At 41.0% G+C, this 18195-nt stretch overlaps 1 protein-coding gene across 3 annotated transcripts in view; it reads left to right on the top strand.

The window, feature by feature from the left end:
* LOC125463674 (dynein axonemal heavy chain 9-like) overlaps positions 1 to 18195 on the top strand; it is a 453254-nt gene that overhangs the window by 184261 nt on the left and 250798 nt on the right. For all 3 annotated transcript variants that reach the window (XM_059653804.1, XM_059653803.1, XM_059653805.1), the window contains 3 exons: positions 5671 to 5836; positions 12132 to 12234; positions 17811 to 18050. In XM_059653804.1, the coding sequence (XP_059509787.1) occupies positions 5671 to 5836; positions 12132 to 12234; positions 17811 to 18050 (509 nt within the window). The remainder of the gene's footprint in view (positions 1 to 5670; positions 5837 to 12131; positions 12235 to 17810; positions 18051 to 18195) is intronic.

The raw sequence follows: 18195 nt of genomic DNA, 5'->3' as shown, positions 1-18195 counted from the left end.
TTCAGTGTTTTAAAACTTTTAAAGATAACTTCGGCTCATCTTAAGATTTGTCCACTGTACAAAGCTGATCTTTTCCTGGCAGCTTGCTAGTTGGTGCAAGTAACAATCCAGCAACTAGATTGTTTAATGGGTAGCCACAACGTCCAGTCGAAGTACTGTCATAACTCATCGGGCTGAAGAGGTATTCTAACCCTGGAAATTTAACATACAGTGATACATACTGATAACATATGGATCCCTCTTGCGCTTGTCCTTCATTCTTGCCTCTAACAAAGAATGCTTTCTCGATCCTAAATACCCCACCACAGAAGAGGAAGAAAACCTGAAGCGAAAGGTAGGAGACTAACCTGCTTGCATCTCCTTGTGGTGACCTGGACTAACTTTGCTGTGCCTTCGATGGATTCCCATCTTGGCTAGAGGTGATTGGCCATTATTAGATTTTGATCATTTGGTGTAAAGATTGAATATCAGATTCTAAGAATTGAAAATGATCCAATCATATGGATCAAAACAATGGAGAGATTTGAAGGCAGCATGTCAGGACAGCCCTTCCCTAACCAGCTTTCCATCATGTGGCTCTGTCTCAAGTTTTGGAGGAAGGGTGATTTGAATATTGGGATAGACTCCTGTGTTAGCATTGGCACTACTCTTGTGCATCACTTCATAGATGTTTGGCTGTCAATAGGTTCATTATTTTACTGGGAATCTTCAGTAAATCTCTTTGGCCAAGTCAGTAAACATATCACCCTCCGTTTCCTTTAAGGTTGTGACAATGTTAAGCTTTCCACTTTATTCTTCAATATAAGCACATGATAGCTATTGACTCTGAGTATGGCAGTGCCATTCTGTAATGGTCTTATCAATAGCAGCAATCAGCAATGCAGCACTAATTCAACAAATTTGTGTGTGTCAATGATCAATGATCAATGATCAATGATATGCAGGTGCCGGTGTTGGACTCGGGCATACAAAATCAGAAGTTAAACAACACCAGGTTATAGTTCAACAGGTTTATTTGGAATCACAAGCTTTCGAAGCTCTGCTCCTTTGTCAGGTGGACTCACTTCAATAATGGCATCAGTCCCTCGTGTTCATTTCCTGGAAATTATGTGCATTGTAATAATGTACATTCCAGATGTGCTGTTACTGAGGAAAATCTGAAATATTACTGTAGGCAAAATAAACTGTTTCACCCTTGTTCTTGTCCTTATGCATCAGAATTGTCATGTTTATTTAGGATTAGATAAATTGTGTAGCTAAGAGGCAACATATGTCAGAAAACAGGCAATCAATCGCTATCTCAGGCTAAATCTTATATGTATCGATAAACTCCTATCTAGTGAATTTGTTCAACTTCACTTTGAGTTGGACTTTTTCATTTCCATTTCCTAAGTGCATCTGAAATGCAGTGTTATTTATTAATGCAATTCATTTGTACTGTTGGGACATAATTTATTTAATATTTAGTGGTTCAAAAATTCTCGATGCAGTTACCATCTTGTCACTGAATCTCATTAAGCAGTGACTCATCCTATTGGTATATCTATAAATGTTCTTTTAATTTTAGACAAGCTGAAACATAGTTTGAATATCTATATTTTAAAAGCTTAACTTAGACATCTCTGGCAAACATGTCTAGGTATACAAAATGCTATAAGTATACCCTGGAAGTTATAATGAAAAGATGTATCCTATATAATGCAGTACAAAGTCAAGGCAGAAAAGAAAAACTGTGGTTGTCTCAGAACACCATTACTGCACAGGAAATTGCAGTTTTTCTGCATTACCAAGTAGTTAATGAGGGCTGGCTGAACATTTAGCTCCTTGTATTGTGGTTACATTTATGCAATCTGTTTTGATTTGGGCAGCAACAAGCAGCCATGATTCATGAGGTGGACACATCCTAGCTCAGTTTGAAAGATATCTCAGATACACTGCTAGTCCCTATCATTCCCTTCTGATATTGTGTCTGCACCCTGTACAGCGGTATCTGCCTTCCGACCCATTCTCTGTACCAGTAACATATTGTGTGCAGTAGAATGGCTGTGGAAGTTATGTTTCTCTGAAAATGAGAGGGAAATTCCAGATAAAAGTAGCTGAATGGAGCAGAAGAGTCCAGCTGGCTGCTCTGGTATTTGTTTATATACTGGAACATGTCACTTCCAACAAGAATTCAATATTGATTTTGGTGCCAGTAATAATGAGAGAGAGAGTGCAGACATAGCAGATTGCAGAGCTGTCTCAGTCAATGATCTGTCTCCTGAACATAGCTTCAGATTTTCTTCCATCCATGATCCTCCTTCGTTTCAGAGTATAGCACATACTCCCTGTGGTGTCTTTATCACATAGTCCTCTTGAGTTGTGAAACCATTCCTTGTCTCTCACTTTTGCCTAAAAATGACTAAATGAACAAAAAAAAACTATGAAATGGTACACAAAATGCCAAATAGTCCTTAAAAAGGACAGAAGTTTTATAAAGTTTGCAATGGAGGAAAAATAGGCACAAAAATGGGAAATCTCACTATCTCTGAAAGTATGTGGATGAGCTCTTGAAATGTCATTATATTCAAAGCCATGTTCCAGGCACTGGAAATTGGGACTAATGTAAATAGGTTGGCACAGACTCATTGAGTCATAGCGGTCTACAGCATGAAAACAGGCCCTTCAGCTCAACCTGCCCATACCACCCTGTAAATGGGCTGAACAGCCTCTTCTATGCTATGTGACACTTTTGCTCTATGAGGTCCCCGCAATCTTCTAAATTGCAATGAATACAGACCTAGTTGAACACTGTTCACAGAATAAATCTGCCATCATAAAAATTAATCTGGTGAATCTTTGCTGTACCTCCTCAATGGCAAGTACATATTATATTAGATAAGAAGAACAAAATTGCATACAGCGGTTCAGATGTTGTGTCACCAAGGGCCTATACAACTGCTGTTCATTGCTTCTTTACTCAGGTCCCTTTGCAATAAAGGCCCACGTGTCGTTTGTATTCCTAATTGCTTGGTGCACCTTCATGCTTGCTTTCATTGATTGGTACAGAAGGATACTCCTGTTCCTTTGTTCATCAGCATTTACTAATTTATAACTATTTAAATAATAGACTGCCATTCTGTTTTTCCTACCAAAGTGGATAACTTCAGACCACTTAATTGGCATAAAATGCACACGCATCTACGCCCTCCATCACCAATGCTCAATAGCAGTAGCAAGATGCACTGCAGAAATTCACCAGCGATCCTTCAACAGCATCTTCCAAACCTATGATCTCAACCATCTAGAAGGGCAAGCGTAGCAGATACATGGGAGCACCATCATCTACAAGTGCCCCTCCAAGCCACCCACCAACCTGACTTGGAAATATTTATTGTCGCTGAAATCCTGGAATTTCCTCCCTCTTAGCATTCTGAGTCAACCTACAACACACAGACTGCAGTGGTTCAAGAAGGCAGCTCACAGGTCCCAAATTGGCTCCACTTCTCGTTTTACCCACCATTTCATTATTGATGTGCTTACTGGAGACGTTGGGTTTTTTTTTTCTGTTGGCTGCTAGACTTCTTTTCCAGAATCCCTCTTTGCTTCTCCTATGTAATTTTTCACCTCCTTTCTATATTGAACTTGCTTACAAATTGTATTTCCTACCTGACACCAGTCAGAAGCATAATGTTTTTATCTTCAACTTAATATCTATCTCCTTTATATTCCATGGAGCTTAGGATTTTTAGAAATTAATTCAGGGAATGTGGACACTTCTGGCTTGTTCAGCATTTATTACTCTACCCTAGTTTCCCTTTGAGAAGATAGTGATGGACCGTTGTCATGAACCAGTGCAGTTCATGTGTAAACCTACAATGTTGTTAAAGAGGGAATTTAACCCAGTGACACAGAGGGACATTGATATATTCCCAAGCCAGGAATGGCTTGGAGGAGATGTGGAAGTGGTATTCAAATGTATCTGCTGCCTTTGTCCTTTTACATGGAAGTGGGCATGGTTTTGTAATGTGCTGTTTAGAGGACAGTCTTGGTGAACTTCTGCAATGCATCTTGTCCATGATATGTACTGCTGCTGAGTATTGATAGTGGAGAGAGTGAATGTTTGTGATCCTGTCACCATTCTGTGATATCCTTCACCCTATACCAGGGAGGAAGCATATTCACTCATCCAAGGGTTCATTGCTCTCACCAATATTCAGAACAGAAAACTTGTGAATGAGTGGGACCTCTGGGGATTCGTGCACTACCTGATAGTTTGGCTTGAACCGCCTGTCAGTCACATTCCCTTTCTGCCTGCTTGTCCTTAACCTCTCCAACATGTTACCCACATAGACCTCTGTCTCGCGGACACTACTCAGTGCCTCTAATAGCTGCTTGAACTCTGAATCCCAGATCACAAGCATGTGCAACTGATGATGCCTCCTGCAGTTTGGCTAATCTTGCTTACAACAAGTGTCCATGCCAATCGACAGACCACAAGAGAGGAATTCCACTTGGCTGAGTTGCCCTGCCATAACTCATCTAATATTTTGAAGTTACCCTCGCTTGCTTTAATCCTACAGTAATCTTACTCTTATCATATTAGTTAAAAGCTAGAGATTAGTGTAAAGTAGAATTCCTTTACACGCATTCACAAATCAGTTCCCTTTTATAAATACATGGTGACTTTATCTCAAAATATCAATATTTTTTAAAATGTCCTGTTATCACATGTTTTGTAATAGACTGTAGCATTTTACCCAATGATGATGACAAACAAACTGGTCTATAATTCTTGGTTTTCTCACCCCTTCCTTTTTTAACTAGTGGGGTTACATTTTCCACCCTCAATTCTGCTGGGACTGTTCCAGAGAACGTTTGAAGATCGTAACCAGTACATCACTAGCTCCTTGATCACCCTCATTCAGTACCCTGGGATGGAGATTATCAGGCCTGGGCGATTTATTAGCTTTCAGTCCTGTTGATTTGGCCAATATGTTTTTTTTAAACTATTACTATTTTATAGGGGATATCAGCAATAGCATATTTGCAGAGATTAAGAGATCTGGAAGTCTGTGCTGGACCAAGAAGCTAAAGAAAAATCAGTAGTAATTGCTGGAAGCTGTGACACACATTGATTTAGTTTGAGGGTAGTTGCATGACCACTCTTGAAACTGCAGTGTGGAAAGGAATTCTGGATTGAAATTAAAAATGTATAGATTGGGGCAAGTTCCATTAAGAATGTTTGCCCTATGTGAAAGGTAAGGGCATTGTTACCACAGTCTCACCAGACTTTTCTCTCATTGGAGAGAGACAACCAGTGGTGGTTTAACCTGAAAATCACCACACTGCAAGTGAGGGGAGAGGTTGAGAAGGAGAGCCCATCATAGAAACCTTAGCCAGGGTGGAAACTGAACCTGCACTAATGGATTACGCTGCATTGCTAACATTTGTTTAGGAAATATAATGTTGTTGGTCGTACCTTTTCTTGTTAGGTGTTTTCCAAAAAGTACAAAATCTTAGTGAGATCTTTTCTGTAATTAGGTGTCACTCTCAAAAGATACTGTGACAATACTTTTTCAAATTATGTATTATTTAAAGAAATAGATGAGGTAAGGACTGAACCAAAGCGGGAGGGGTACTCCAAGTCTGTGGATTTCTATGGTTTCATTTGCTGTTTATCTTTTGCAGCTATACTGGAAAAGCCCCTTGAGAAGAAAGCTGGCAGAAACTATGGCCCACCGGGCAACAAAAGACTGATATATTTTATTGATGACATGAACATGCCCGAAGTTGATACCTATGGCACTGTTCAGCCACATACACTTATCAGACAACATTTGGATTACAATCACTGGTAGGTGCTCCTCAGCTACTAAGGAAGATATTATTCTGAATGGAAAATACCTTGGGTGAGCAACAAACATCTGCACTGAGTGGATGTGCCATGTATTTGACTTAGGATGGTGATGCAAAATGAGCAATGGTGAATTATTAGCCTATTTTATCCTGTGTCAGATTTTTCAACTGAAGTACAAATTGGACCATTCCTGTCCGAGCCAAAATAAATAGTTTAATATCATTTATGTTGTCAACGTGAGACTATCTGGTGTTTGTTAAATTAAAGTTTCCTTTTTTTAATACATTCAGTACTGTAGTAACTGATGGATATACATGTTGCTCTCTATGGATGATTTGTGTTCACCCTTTGTGAACTTGTAGGTTTTAATGAGATTTGCTCATTCTGAGTGTCAGTTTGAATTATCTGACAACATTTTTGCACAATCCGAATTTGAATTCAAGCCTTACCTCATGATTTGAGCGCATGTTATTCATTGGTATTTATATACAATATTGATAAACTGCTGCATTGTTGAAGAAGCAGTCTGTAGGGAAAGATGCTACCCTGAAGCCCATTTCAGCCAGTTCACAAGAATATAAAAATACCCCAGCCTCATTTGAAGAAGAGAAGGTTGTTTACTTACTAACAACCATGAGGATTGTCCAAAAAATTTATTTCTCTGTTTACCAAATAATTTAGACTTTAAACCTATGCCCCAGAGCATTTGACATTTCCACACTGGGCAGACAACTCCTACTATCCATTCAATTCATGCCTCTCATAATTTTGTATGTAAATGTATATACCAAACAGGTTGCTCCTCAGCCTCTGATGTTCTAGTGAAAACAATCCAAATTTATCCACCTTCTCCTTATAGCTAATACACTGCAATTTGGGTAACATCCTGGTGAATCTCTGTTGCACCCTCTTCAAGGCCTTCACATCTTTGCTATAGTGCGCCTATCAGAACTGCATGCAATACTCTAAACATGGCCTAACTAAAGTCTCATGCAACTGCAACATGACTTGTCAACTTTTATACTGATCTCTCTGACTGATGAAGGCAAGAGGGTAAACCTTTTTTAACCCCTTATCTGTTTGTGTTGCCGCATTCAGGGAGTTATGGATTTGCACCGTGAAGCGGCACGGTGGGTGGCTCAGTGGTTAGCACTGTAGCCTCACAGCACCAGGGACCTGGGTTCGATTCCAGCTTCAGGCGACTGTCTGTGTGGGGTTTGCACATTCTCCCCATGTCTGCATGGGTTTCCTCTGGGTTCTCCGGTTTCCTCCCACAGTCCAAAGATGTGCAGGGTAGGTGGATTGGCCATGCAAAATTGCCTGTAGTGTTCAGGAAGGTGTAGATTAGGGTGATGGGTCTAGGTGGGATGCTCTGAGGTTCGGTGTGAACTCGTTGGGCTGAAGGGCCTGTTTCCACACTGTAGGGATTCTATATCGATTCTATCTTCTGTATCTCGGTGTTCCTAAGGGTCCTGCCATTGACTGTCTACTTTTCTCTTGCATTTGACCTCCCAAAATGCATCATCTCGTCATTGTCTGGGTTAAACGCCATCTGCCATTTTCCCACCCAACTTTCCAACCGATCCTTATACTGCTGTATCATTTGACAACATTCCTCACTATTCCGAATGCCATAAATGTTCATGCTATATGCAAATCTACCAATCAGACCATCTATATTTTCATCAAGATCCCAGCACTGATCCTTGCGGAGAACCACTGGTCACAGATGTCCAGTCAGAAAGCCATCCCTCCATAACAATCCTGTCATCTGTGACCAATCCAATTTTGTATCCAACCTACCAACTCCCATGTGACTTAATCTTCTGGACCAGCCTACCATGAGGGACCTTGTCAATTGCTTTGGTAAAGTCTAAGTAGATTATATCCACTGCTCTACTCCCCGTTAACCACCTTTGTCACTTCCTCAAAAAAACTCAATCAAATTTGCGAGACATGACCTTCCCCTTGCTGACTATACCGAATAAGTCCATTCTTTTCCAATGCGCCCTAGAAAATCAACGTAACCTCTCTGATCTTAACATCATCCGCATCCTTCTCCTTGGTGAATATGATGTGAAGTACTCTTTAAGAACCTCACCCACTTCCTGTGGCTCCTCGTATAAATGACTCTCTTGCTGCTATTATAACAATAAAATGCCTTGGGAATCTCCTTAATCCCACTTGCAAAGGACTTTTTGTGGCCTCTTTTTGCCCTCCTAATTCCTCATGTAAGTTCTTTTCTGCTCCCTTTATACTCCTCAAGAGCCTTGACTGATTTCAGTTTCCAAAACCTTGCATTTACTTCCCTTTATCTTTTTGATGAAACTTTCAATATTTCTGGTCATCCAGGGTTCCAGTATCTTGCTTTCTGTATCTTTCGTCCTCACAGGAACATGCTGGTCCTGAAATCTGATCAACTGGTCTTGAAAAGACTGCCACAAGTCATATGTGAATTTACCCCCAAATGACTATCCCAAGTATAAATCCTCCAGTTCCTGCCTAATAATATTTTAATTGGTCTTCCCCCAATTTAGCAATTTCACCCGAGGACCAGGCTAATACTTATCCATAACTATCTTAAACCTTAAGGACTTATGACCACTGTTTCCAAAATGCTCCCACTCTGAAACTTTGATCACCTGGACACACTCATTCCCCAGAACAAGATCCAGAACTGCCCCATCCCCAATTAAACTATCTACATATAGTTTCAAAAAGCTTTCCTGGATGCATCTACCAAATTCTGCACCATCTAAGCCCCAGAACTGAGGGGCTTTGGAAAGTCAGCATTGGAAAGATAAAATCACCCACAATAACCCTGTTGTTTTCATACCTTTCAATGATCTGCTTACACTTCTCTTCCTCGATCTTCAACTAGCTCAGGAAGAGAGAGCGATTGATGCTTTCTGTTTACTGGTTGAATGTTTCTGATGCAATTTCCACACTCCAGGATGTAGCCATCTGCCCAGGAACCAATCAAATGGTTGCTACTATGCCGGGCCCTCCTGAGTCCACAGCAACTTGCCCCAACTGAAAAGCCAATCAAAATAACATTTCCAGGCAAAATTTGTCTTGAATTCACCCACATGCTCGCATTGTGTCTGGAATACTCCATCTCTGTTTGAATAAGGAAATTTTATAGATACAACTCACAATATTCCAGTAAATTGCTTTTAAAAACTACAAACACCATTTTCTTAGTTTAATATCTTTTCCCCATTTTAGTTCACAGTCCAAAAAGGAGGCGGTCTTTACAGTTACGATGGAAAGGGTGTCATTGATAGAATAACCATGAACCTCCTCCCATTTGCATATGTTCGATGCTTAAATGACAAGTTTTCAGTATTTTAATCTGCAGTTTCATCAAATAATGTATTTGCACAACTTAATAAACTCTACCCACTCATCATATTTCCTACTGGAATTGAGTAAACAAGTTAATTCCCTTTCCTAATGTAATGGTTGATAAGCTGCCGATGGATTATTTACAGCTATCTACTAAACGCCTGTGTTCACTGGTCAATATATGCTTTGAGATTCTGAAAGCTGCATGTGCTACAAGATGAGTCTTATTGGCAACCTCATGAGTAGTGCTCTAGCCATCTGCTCACTTTGTAAGATAACAAAGTGTGAAGCTGGATGAACACAGCAGGCCAAGCAGCATCTCAGTAGCACAAAAGCTGTCGTTTCGGGCCTAGACCCTTCATCGGAGAGGGGGATGGGAAGAGGGTTCTGGAATAAATAGGGAGAGAGGGGGAGGTGGACCGAAGATGGAGAGAAAAGAAGATAGGTGGAGAGCAGGGTATAGGTGGGGAGGTAGGGAGGGGATAGGTCAGCCCACGGAATACGGACAGGTCACGGAAGTGGGATGAGGTTAGTAGGTAGGAAATGGAGGTGCGGCTTGAGGTGGGAGGAAAGGATGGGTGAGAGGAAGAACAGGTTAGGGAGGCAGAGACAGGCTAGGCTGGTTTTGGGATGCAGTGGGGGGAGGAGAAGAGCTGGGCTGGTTGTGTGATGCAGTGGGGGGAGGGGACGAACTAGGCTGGTTTTGGGATGCAGTGGGGGAAGGGGAGATTTTGAAGCTTGTGATGTCCACATTGATACCATTGGGCTGCAGGGTTCTCAAGCGGAATATGAGTTGCTGTTCCTACAACCTTCGGGTGGCATCATTGTGGCACTGCAGGAGGCCCATGATGGACATGTCGTACTTCACCAGCTTCAAAATCTCCCCTTCCCCCACCACATCCCAAAACCAGCCCAGTTCGTCCCCTCCCCCCACTACATCCCAAAACCAGCCCAGCCTGTCTCTGCCTCCCTAACCTGTTCTTCCTCTCACCCATCCCTTCCTCCCACCTCAAGCCGCACCTCCATTTCCTACCTACTAACCTCATCCCACCTCCTTGACCTGTCTGTCTTCCCTGGACTGACCTATCCCCTCCCTACCTACCCACCTATACTCTCCTCTCCACCTATCTTCTTTTTGTCTCCATCTTCGGTCTGCCTCTCCCTCTCTCCCTATTTATTCCAGAACCCTCACCCCATCCCCCTCTCTGATGACGGGTCTAGGCCTGAAACGTCAGCTTTTGTGCTCCTGAGATGCTGCTTGGCCTGCAGTGTTCATCCAGCTCCACACCTTATTATCTTGGATTCTCCAGCATCTGCAGTTCCCATGATCTCTGCTCACTTTGTAAGCTTGGTGCTCAGTCAGGATGCATCTGAACTATTGTGTGTGATAATGTGGTCAAATCATCATTCACCATATGTTGCACAAACACATGAGAGAGCCTTGACTACTGACCTGAATATTGCCCAGTCAGTCACTGGAAAGGGATGATGTCTCAAAGATGTAAACCATAGGTAAAGTGAGCTATAAAAACAAAAATTGCTGGAAAAGCTCAGCAGGTCTGGTAACATCTGTGGAGAGAAGTCAGGGTTAACATTTTGGGTCCAGTGACCCTTCCTCAGGATTCGAAGGTAAAGTGAGCTGCTACTCTGTGAACATGAGTTTTTTTTTGCATTTGCTTTACTGATAAATGTTGTCAACAACCCAAAGATCTTTCCCCTGTGACACGGATGAGTGATATGATGTGAGATAACAAAGTGTTGAGCTGGATGAACGCAACAGGCCAAGCAGCTTGTGCTCCTGAGATGCTGCTTGACTTGCTGTGTTCATCCAGTTCCACGCTTTGCTATCTGAGATTCTCCAGCATCTGCAGTTCCCATTATCGGTAATATAATGTGAATTTCAGTTCTGGTGTGTCCTCTGCTCCATGACCAATGTATCCCAATCACGAGTGGACCATACCCAAACAAAGCATCTCATTGGCCAGTGCTGGTATGCCAATTGTGCTCTTGCTTGAAAAGCTTCAGAACATTATGCCTGCTGTTAAATATGATGCTGCTATTGGACAACATTTACCAAACAATCCAGACTGAGCTCATTGTTACACTGGAATCTGGTTTAAGTTGAGCAATTGGGATGCATTTACACATGCTAGAAGCAACAAATATTGATATGTGGGGCTGTCCTTTATAGGTTTAAAAAAGGAATTTGGAAATATTGCATGTTTTGCATTATAAAACAGGTCATACGAATTGTCAATCTCCACTATATTCTGAAAGCAATGCTATGAACAAGCAGACCCTACCTGTCTGGTTTGGGAACTAAAGTTTGACAGTTAACAGTTCCTGCTGAATCTCCTCCCAACAATGGTCCATCTCAGTTAGCTTCTGTTTCTCATGTTTTTGTTTTTCAAGTCTGTTTCATGTGTCCTAGTCCTGACATGTACAAGACAGAAAGCTTCATGTTAAAGTTTTGTTCTAGCAAGCAGTTTAACACATGCTTCATTACAAATAGGTGTTTTCTGCTGGATTTATTGCAGGAAAGAACAAAGCTGTGAAATGAATCTATTCAGGTTTTAAATGCAGTTTAACAAAATGCACATTGAATAGACTGGATGTCAAAACAAGGTCATTTCTTTGCGATCATTTGGCCTCGCAGCAATGCAAGGAAAGCAGTAAATACACGGAAAATCGGGAATTACTGTCAGAACCAGGGACCCTTAGGGAAAGTTGTTTTTATACCAATGTGAAAGGGACTGAATTAGAACACTGTGGATGCTGGAAACCAAAATGAAAAGACAAAATAACTGTAATTTTTAAAAAAAGGACAACATGATCTTTATAAAACTCATCCTTATTTTTCTTGTACACATGTCATTTTATTCAGTTTGTTGGCAACATTTAGTCAATCAGTTTGACTAACAATGTAAATAAAATCTTTCACCAGGTATGATCGAAACAAGCTTTCACTGAAAGAGATCCACAATGTACAATATGTGTCCTGTATGAATCCCACAGCTGGCAGCTTCACTATCAACCCTCGCCTGCAGGTTAGCTGAGAGGTTTTATTTCTTCCATGGTTTATTGCCACTGAAAGCTTGGAGCTTCCCTCAAGCTGGCTGCTGATTTTAATTGCTGTGGGGAAAGAGAACTGCCTGCTGCACAGCATTTGTGAGGTGTTTGTGAGCATCTTTTTGAGAGGGCCAGGGTGAAAATTATTGTCATGACCACTGACTGCAAAATCCAGCTGCATGATCTGGGACACCCTCCTGGTTGTGGTACCAAACTGCCATTGGTCTTTTTCATTTTTAGCAACCACGTTTTCAAGGTACAAAGGTGTTGGCCATGGACCTCCCTTTGACATCTGCACTGGGGAGAGCGAACAAACTGCAGATGATAAGGTATATTCGAGGGGGAAAATAAATCCAAAGTAATCTATGGAAGTGGCCACTCTCAACCTGCTTCTGACATGATCTGGTCCTGCAATTTATTTTGTTGCCTGTTTAAATGATCAGACTGACAGTGCTGCTTCTCCCAGATTTACAATAATTCAGAGCTTGTAATAAGGTTTATTTACACATGCTCGCAGTGGCGTGCATTCAAGTACAGGAACCCAGTCTCCGGAAGCAAAAGGAATGCATTCAATTCATGCACCTTTTTGAATTACCCCGGAACACGCAGAACCAATAGAGAGGTAGAGATATACAGCATGGAAACAGAACCTTTGGTCAACTTATCCATGCCAACTAGATATCCTATATAAATCTACTCCCATGTGACAGTATTTAGCCCATATCGCTCTAAACCCGTTCTATTCATATACCAATCCAGATATGTTTTAAATGTTGTAATCGTATCAGCCTCCACCACCACCTCTGGCAGCTCATTCCATACACGCACCACCCTCTGCGTGAAAATGTTGCTTTGTTTTAACACCCCCACCCTGGAGAACAGACCTTGTCTATTCACCCTAGCCATACCCTCCATGACCTTATAAACCTCTAGAAGGTCACCCCTCAATCCCCGACGTCCCAGGGAAAATAGCCCCTGTCTATTCAGTCTCTCCCTATAGCTCAAACCCTCCAACCCCGACAACATCCTTGTAAATTTTATCTGAAGTCAATGTACTGACCAACAAAGGTAATTATACCAAATGTCTACTTCAACAACCTGTTTACCTGCGACTCCAGTTTCAAGGAACTATGAACCTGCATTCCAAGGTCTCTTTGTTCAGCAACACTCCCCTGGACCTTACCATTAAGTGTACAAGTCCTGTCCTGATTTGCCTTCCCAAAATGCAGCACCTCACTTTTACCTAAATTAAACTCCATCTGCCCCTCTTCAGCTCAGTGGCCCATCTGATCAAGATCAATACTGAGGAGGCGATGGCCTATTGGTATTACTACTGGTCTGTTAATTCTGAGACCCAGCTAATGTTTTAGTGACGTCGGTTCAAATCCCGCCACAGCAGATGGTTGAATTTCAATTCAATAAAATATATGTAATTAAGAGCCTATTGATAACTTTGAATCCATTATTGATTGCTGGAATAACCTACCTGGTTCACTAATGTCCTTTCGGGAAGATAACTGCCATCCTTACCTGGTCTGGCCTTCATATGAAGCAAGACCCACAGCAATGTGGTTGAATCTTAAATGCTACCTGGGCGATAAAGGATGGGCCATACCTGCCTACCCAGCGATGCCCTCATTCCACAAATGAATAAAGAAAAAAAATCCAGTTGTACTCTCAGGTAACCTTCATTGACCACTACATCTCCAATTTTGGTGCCATCTGCAACTTGCTAACCATACCTCCTAGGTTCACATCCAAATCATTTATACAAATGACAAAAAGCTGTGGATCCAGTACCGATCCTGTGGCACACCACTGGTCGCAGGCCTCCAGTCTGAAAAGCAACCCTCCACCATCATCCTGCCTTCTACCTTGTATCCAGATAGCTAGTTCTCCCTGTATTCTGTGTGTTCTAACCTTGCTAATCAATCTACCACGAGGACCTTTGTCACACACCTTAATGAAAGCCATATAGATCACATCCATCACTATGCCTTCGTCAATTGTTGTTAAATAATCCCCTGTTATTTTCTGCGTTGCATGCCTTGGTCAACCAGCACCTATTTATTGTCCAGTATGAATTGTTGTGACCATTTAAAATTGTGCTTTCTTGCATTTGTCTTGTGGAGTGAAGACAAAAGGTGTGAATAACTCTTTTCAGCCAATCTGCCAACATAAAAGAAGTGAATCTCTTACTGACCATAATGCTATCACCGAGTTGTATATCTTTATGGATGGGCACACAATTCATTGTTGCTTGGCAATGTGCTGAGTGCAGCGAAAAATCACACAACTACGCCCACAAATCAAGATGACGTCAGGTCTCCACAGAATGTAATCATTGCTGTTACAACTGCCTCATTCTCTCTTTTCAAGGAATTGGCCTGATACCTACTTCTATTGCAAAACACATATGTAGGCAACAGGAATTATGGTGAGACATGTTCTCTGTGGAGAAAAGTTCTGGATTTTTTTTAGTGTGGTCAAAATAAAGTGCAGTGGAAAAGATCGGTCCTCTGTATAACACCCAATGTGCAGCAGCAAAATCATTGGAAGGTGCTACATCATCTCAGTTGGGATAAGGACCAGATTTTCCCAGCTTGGCTCTTATGAATATAGAGTTTCAGCTCGTGTCCACCTGAACAATGTAACTGGGAGGCTCCAAACGGAAGGAGTATTTATGATAGCTGTAAAAGTAATGAGACCTGTGTAATGTTGGAAAATTGGAGCTTCTATCAAAAGGCCAACTGCTCTACCTGTTAATAGTCTGTTGGCCAAAAGACCACTTAATTATATTCACTCTTGGAAAAATATACAATAGAATGCATTATTCATGCATTATGCCCCACATGTTACTCAGTCAAGAGACTCTTAGCAGGGCACACTGACAGTGGATACTTATTCGACCAGTTCCTTTGTTTCTTTTTTGCTTGAAGTGTTCAGAAATACAAGCAATGGGCCAAGTAAAGTCGTGTGAAAACCAGCGAGTTTCTTTTTTTATAAATATGAAGATTATATCCCAAAAAAAGACTGAAGGATTGTACATGCTGCTGGGATAAAGAGTACTAGGCTGAAACTGTTGGATGAGTAGTAGTTAATTCTGTTACCCCTCAAAAAATTCAGGAGTCCCAACATGAATATCATTGTATGAGCGGATTCACCATAAAGACAATGCTATGAGATAATTTGAGATGATAATTATTACAAATGAGCTTCAAGTGTTAGAGTCTCGGTGTCAATATCGAATTCCGACAGCTCAAGAATCTGAAGCTTGTCCGTTTTTCTGGAATACTAGTTTTCTAATATCTACTAAACATAATTTATGTTACTTTGTAAGATTCCCTATTTTCCATATATTGCAATGATTCTCATGTTACCTGCAATTTATAATTTTTTTTCTTGTCTAATCAGCCTAGTAGATGTGGTGATCTATAACTGATGTGGTCAAAGCACGGCGAATACCATTTTTATTATCTAGCATTTTTCGGAATTCTTACTGTTGTCACGGGGTACATTTCTGTTTTACTGGTACTCTTAAAGTGAATGGTTATCTTTCACGGGGCTTCACCAACGCATGGCTTCAATGAAGTCTACAGAACTTACTCAAATGAGAATTATGTCACTAACAGTTCAAACAAAGGTTAAATTGTGTTTTACTTTAGATATTGCCAATGTGAAGGGTAATTTAAAAAAAATACATCTTTTTAGTTGAATACAGGCATCAAAACAATCTTGGGTTGTTGCTTGCTAGATTTATGTATACAGGCAGAAAAGGAAGATTGAAAGTTTCACTACAAGCAGTGATCCGTGCTGTCTTCAAGGAAAACATAGCCAATGCCAATATCTGTGCAAGCATTGAAATGCAAAACTGGCATAGATTAAGGAAACCTACTTTAGTGGTTTGCTCACATTATACTAAATAAGAATCTAAAGCCAGAAATCATGTTGCAGGCTTTATAAGGATAACCATGAAACTGAGCTGTGAGAGCTTTTCCTTTTGAAGGCAATTCATTTTGGATTTACCATCCACAAATAGGTTTTCTCATATATACTTTATTTCACTTGTTACCCAAGGGAAGTTTCCTCCCCTGGAGACTCAGATATTGAGCTCCAGTGACGGAGAGAGGGGGAAAGGGCGATTTCTATCCATTTAAATTGGCAGCAATACAATTATTGACAGGACCTGAGGGCTGCAAGTGAGCTTTTTTGCTTGTGCCATTCACCTTACCTATTCCCATGGGAATTTTCAGCTTGGTGAATTACATTCAGGAGCTTCATTTACCATAAACTTCAGCCTTGTTTAAAATATTTCACACCTAGACTATCTCAAAAAAAGCTGCTTATTAACATGAGTTGTCCTTGTGCCATGATATAAAAATCATTCCTTTCTGGGTGAGATATAGCACATCCAGATGCAGAGTGGGATTGACTCTGGTCTTCCCCAATAATGCATTACAGCTCCAACCTCAGGACATTACTCTGAATTGCATCAATGTGATATTTCATTTGTCTTTCCATTTCCTTGCCATCCTACAGCCCCCTTTAGGCACACAGGTTAGTGCTGCAGCCCTTGTTGAGTTCAAAACTGCTTTTGAGGTTGTGCAGAGAATTTGCATATTGGACCTCTGCAGCCGTAGTCTCGGAATATTACTTAGTTCGGTTCCAAAGGCAAAGTAACTGACAGGAGTGGAATAAAGATCAGACTTGTCACCAATTGAATGATACATTACCTGGAAGAAAACCATCAATAATTAGGTTGGTACCTCCCAGGAAATCTGCAGTACTCGAGAATAGGTTTATCAATACAGCAACATTCAGCCATTGATCACTTCGGTCATTGCTCTCACTGTGCATCAACACTGACGCATCTAAATTTCATAAATACTTGTCTTTAATAAAATTATTTTCTGAAAGTCAAATGGTTGCTGCAGATTAACTGAAGGTAGATTTATTTTTGCTTTGCCTGATTAGCAGTACAAATATTTTCATCCAGATTTCCAATTTTCTGCACTGTTCTCCCTGAGGTCTACTTGATGGAAGAAAACCTTCAACAAGATGTAGTTTACTGCATACAATGAAAAGTTAAAGTTATATTGGTTTGATGGGTGTTCTTAGTAAGACTATGACGGAGACTGCAATGTTGAGTTCAAAGGTGTAGCCATCTCCCTGTCCTTGATCAATATAGTGTGATATTATCGGGTGGTATGTAATGCATTCCTTGGCTTAACACTTTCAAGCCCTTAGACAACAAGCCAGGGCCAAAATTGCTCCCCACTTCTCTCCACACAATCAACACTCATAACCCTTAGTTTTCTGACCACCATTAAAATGATGACCCTTCACTTGAAATGCATCTCAGGGTGTCACACTTCCGTAAGTGTGAATTAAATTCCACTTTTTTAGCAATTGACACATTGTGCTTTTGAAGATGCCTGCACCCTCCGCTGTTCTTAATTGTTCCAACTAAATTAAAATTTGCAGATACCAATGCCTAATGTGTAAAAGTATACACCGTCCAGCACAGTTAAATGTTTTCTGTTTCCTAATCCAGCGCCATTTCTGTGTGTTTGCTCTGTCGTTTCCTGGCATGGATGCTCTAGCAACAATCTACAGTACCATTCTCTCCCAGCATCTCAAGCTCGGTAACTTTGCTGGGCCACTGCAGAAATCTACGCAGCAGCTCATCAACCTGGCCCTAGCACTGCATCAGAAAGTGGCTTCTACCTTTCTGCCAACCGCAATTAAATTCCATTACATCTTCAACTTGCGGGATCTGTCTAATATCTTTCAAGTGAGTACACTGCCGTTTAACATATAATGAGACTAGAGAGTATGTTCTTTTTCATTAAACAGCTAAACGGTCAGTTTTTAATCACTTCACACAGTAGTGGCACCTAAATGAAGGAGATTGCCCAGAAGGGTGGATGAGACTATTA

This window comes from Stegostoma tigrinum, chromosome 22 (genome assembly GCF_030684315.1).
Source record: "Stegostoma tigrinum isolate sSteTig4 chromosome 22, sSteTig4.hap1, whole genome shotgun sequence".
Lineage (NCBI taxonomy): Eukaryota > Metazoa > Chordata > Chondrichthyes > Orectolobiformes > Stegostomatidae > Stegostoma > Stegostoma tigrinum.
This window is presented reverse-complemented; position numbering and strand designations above follow the sequence as displayed.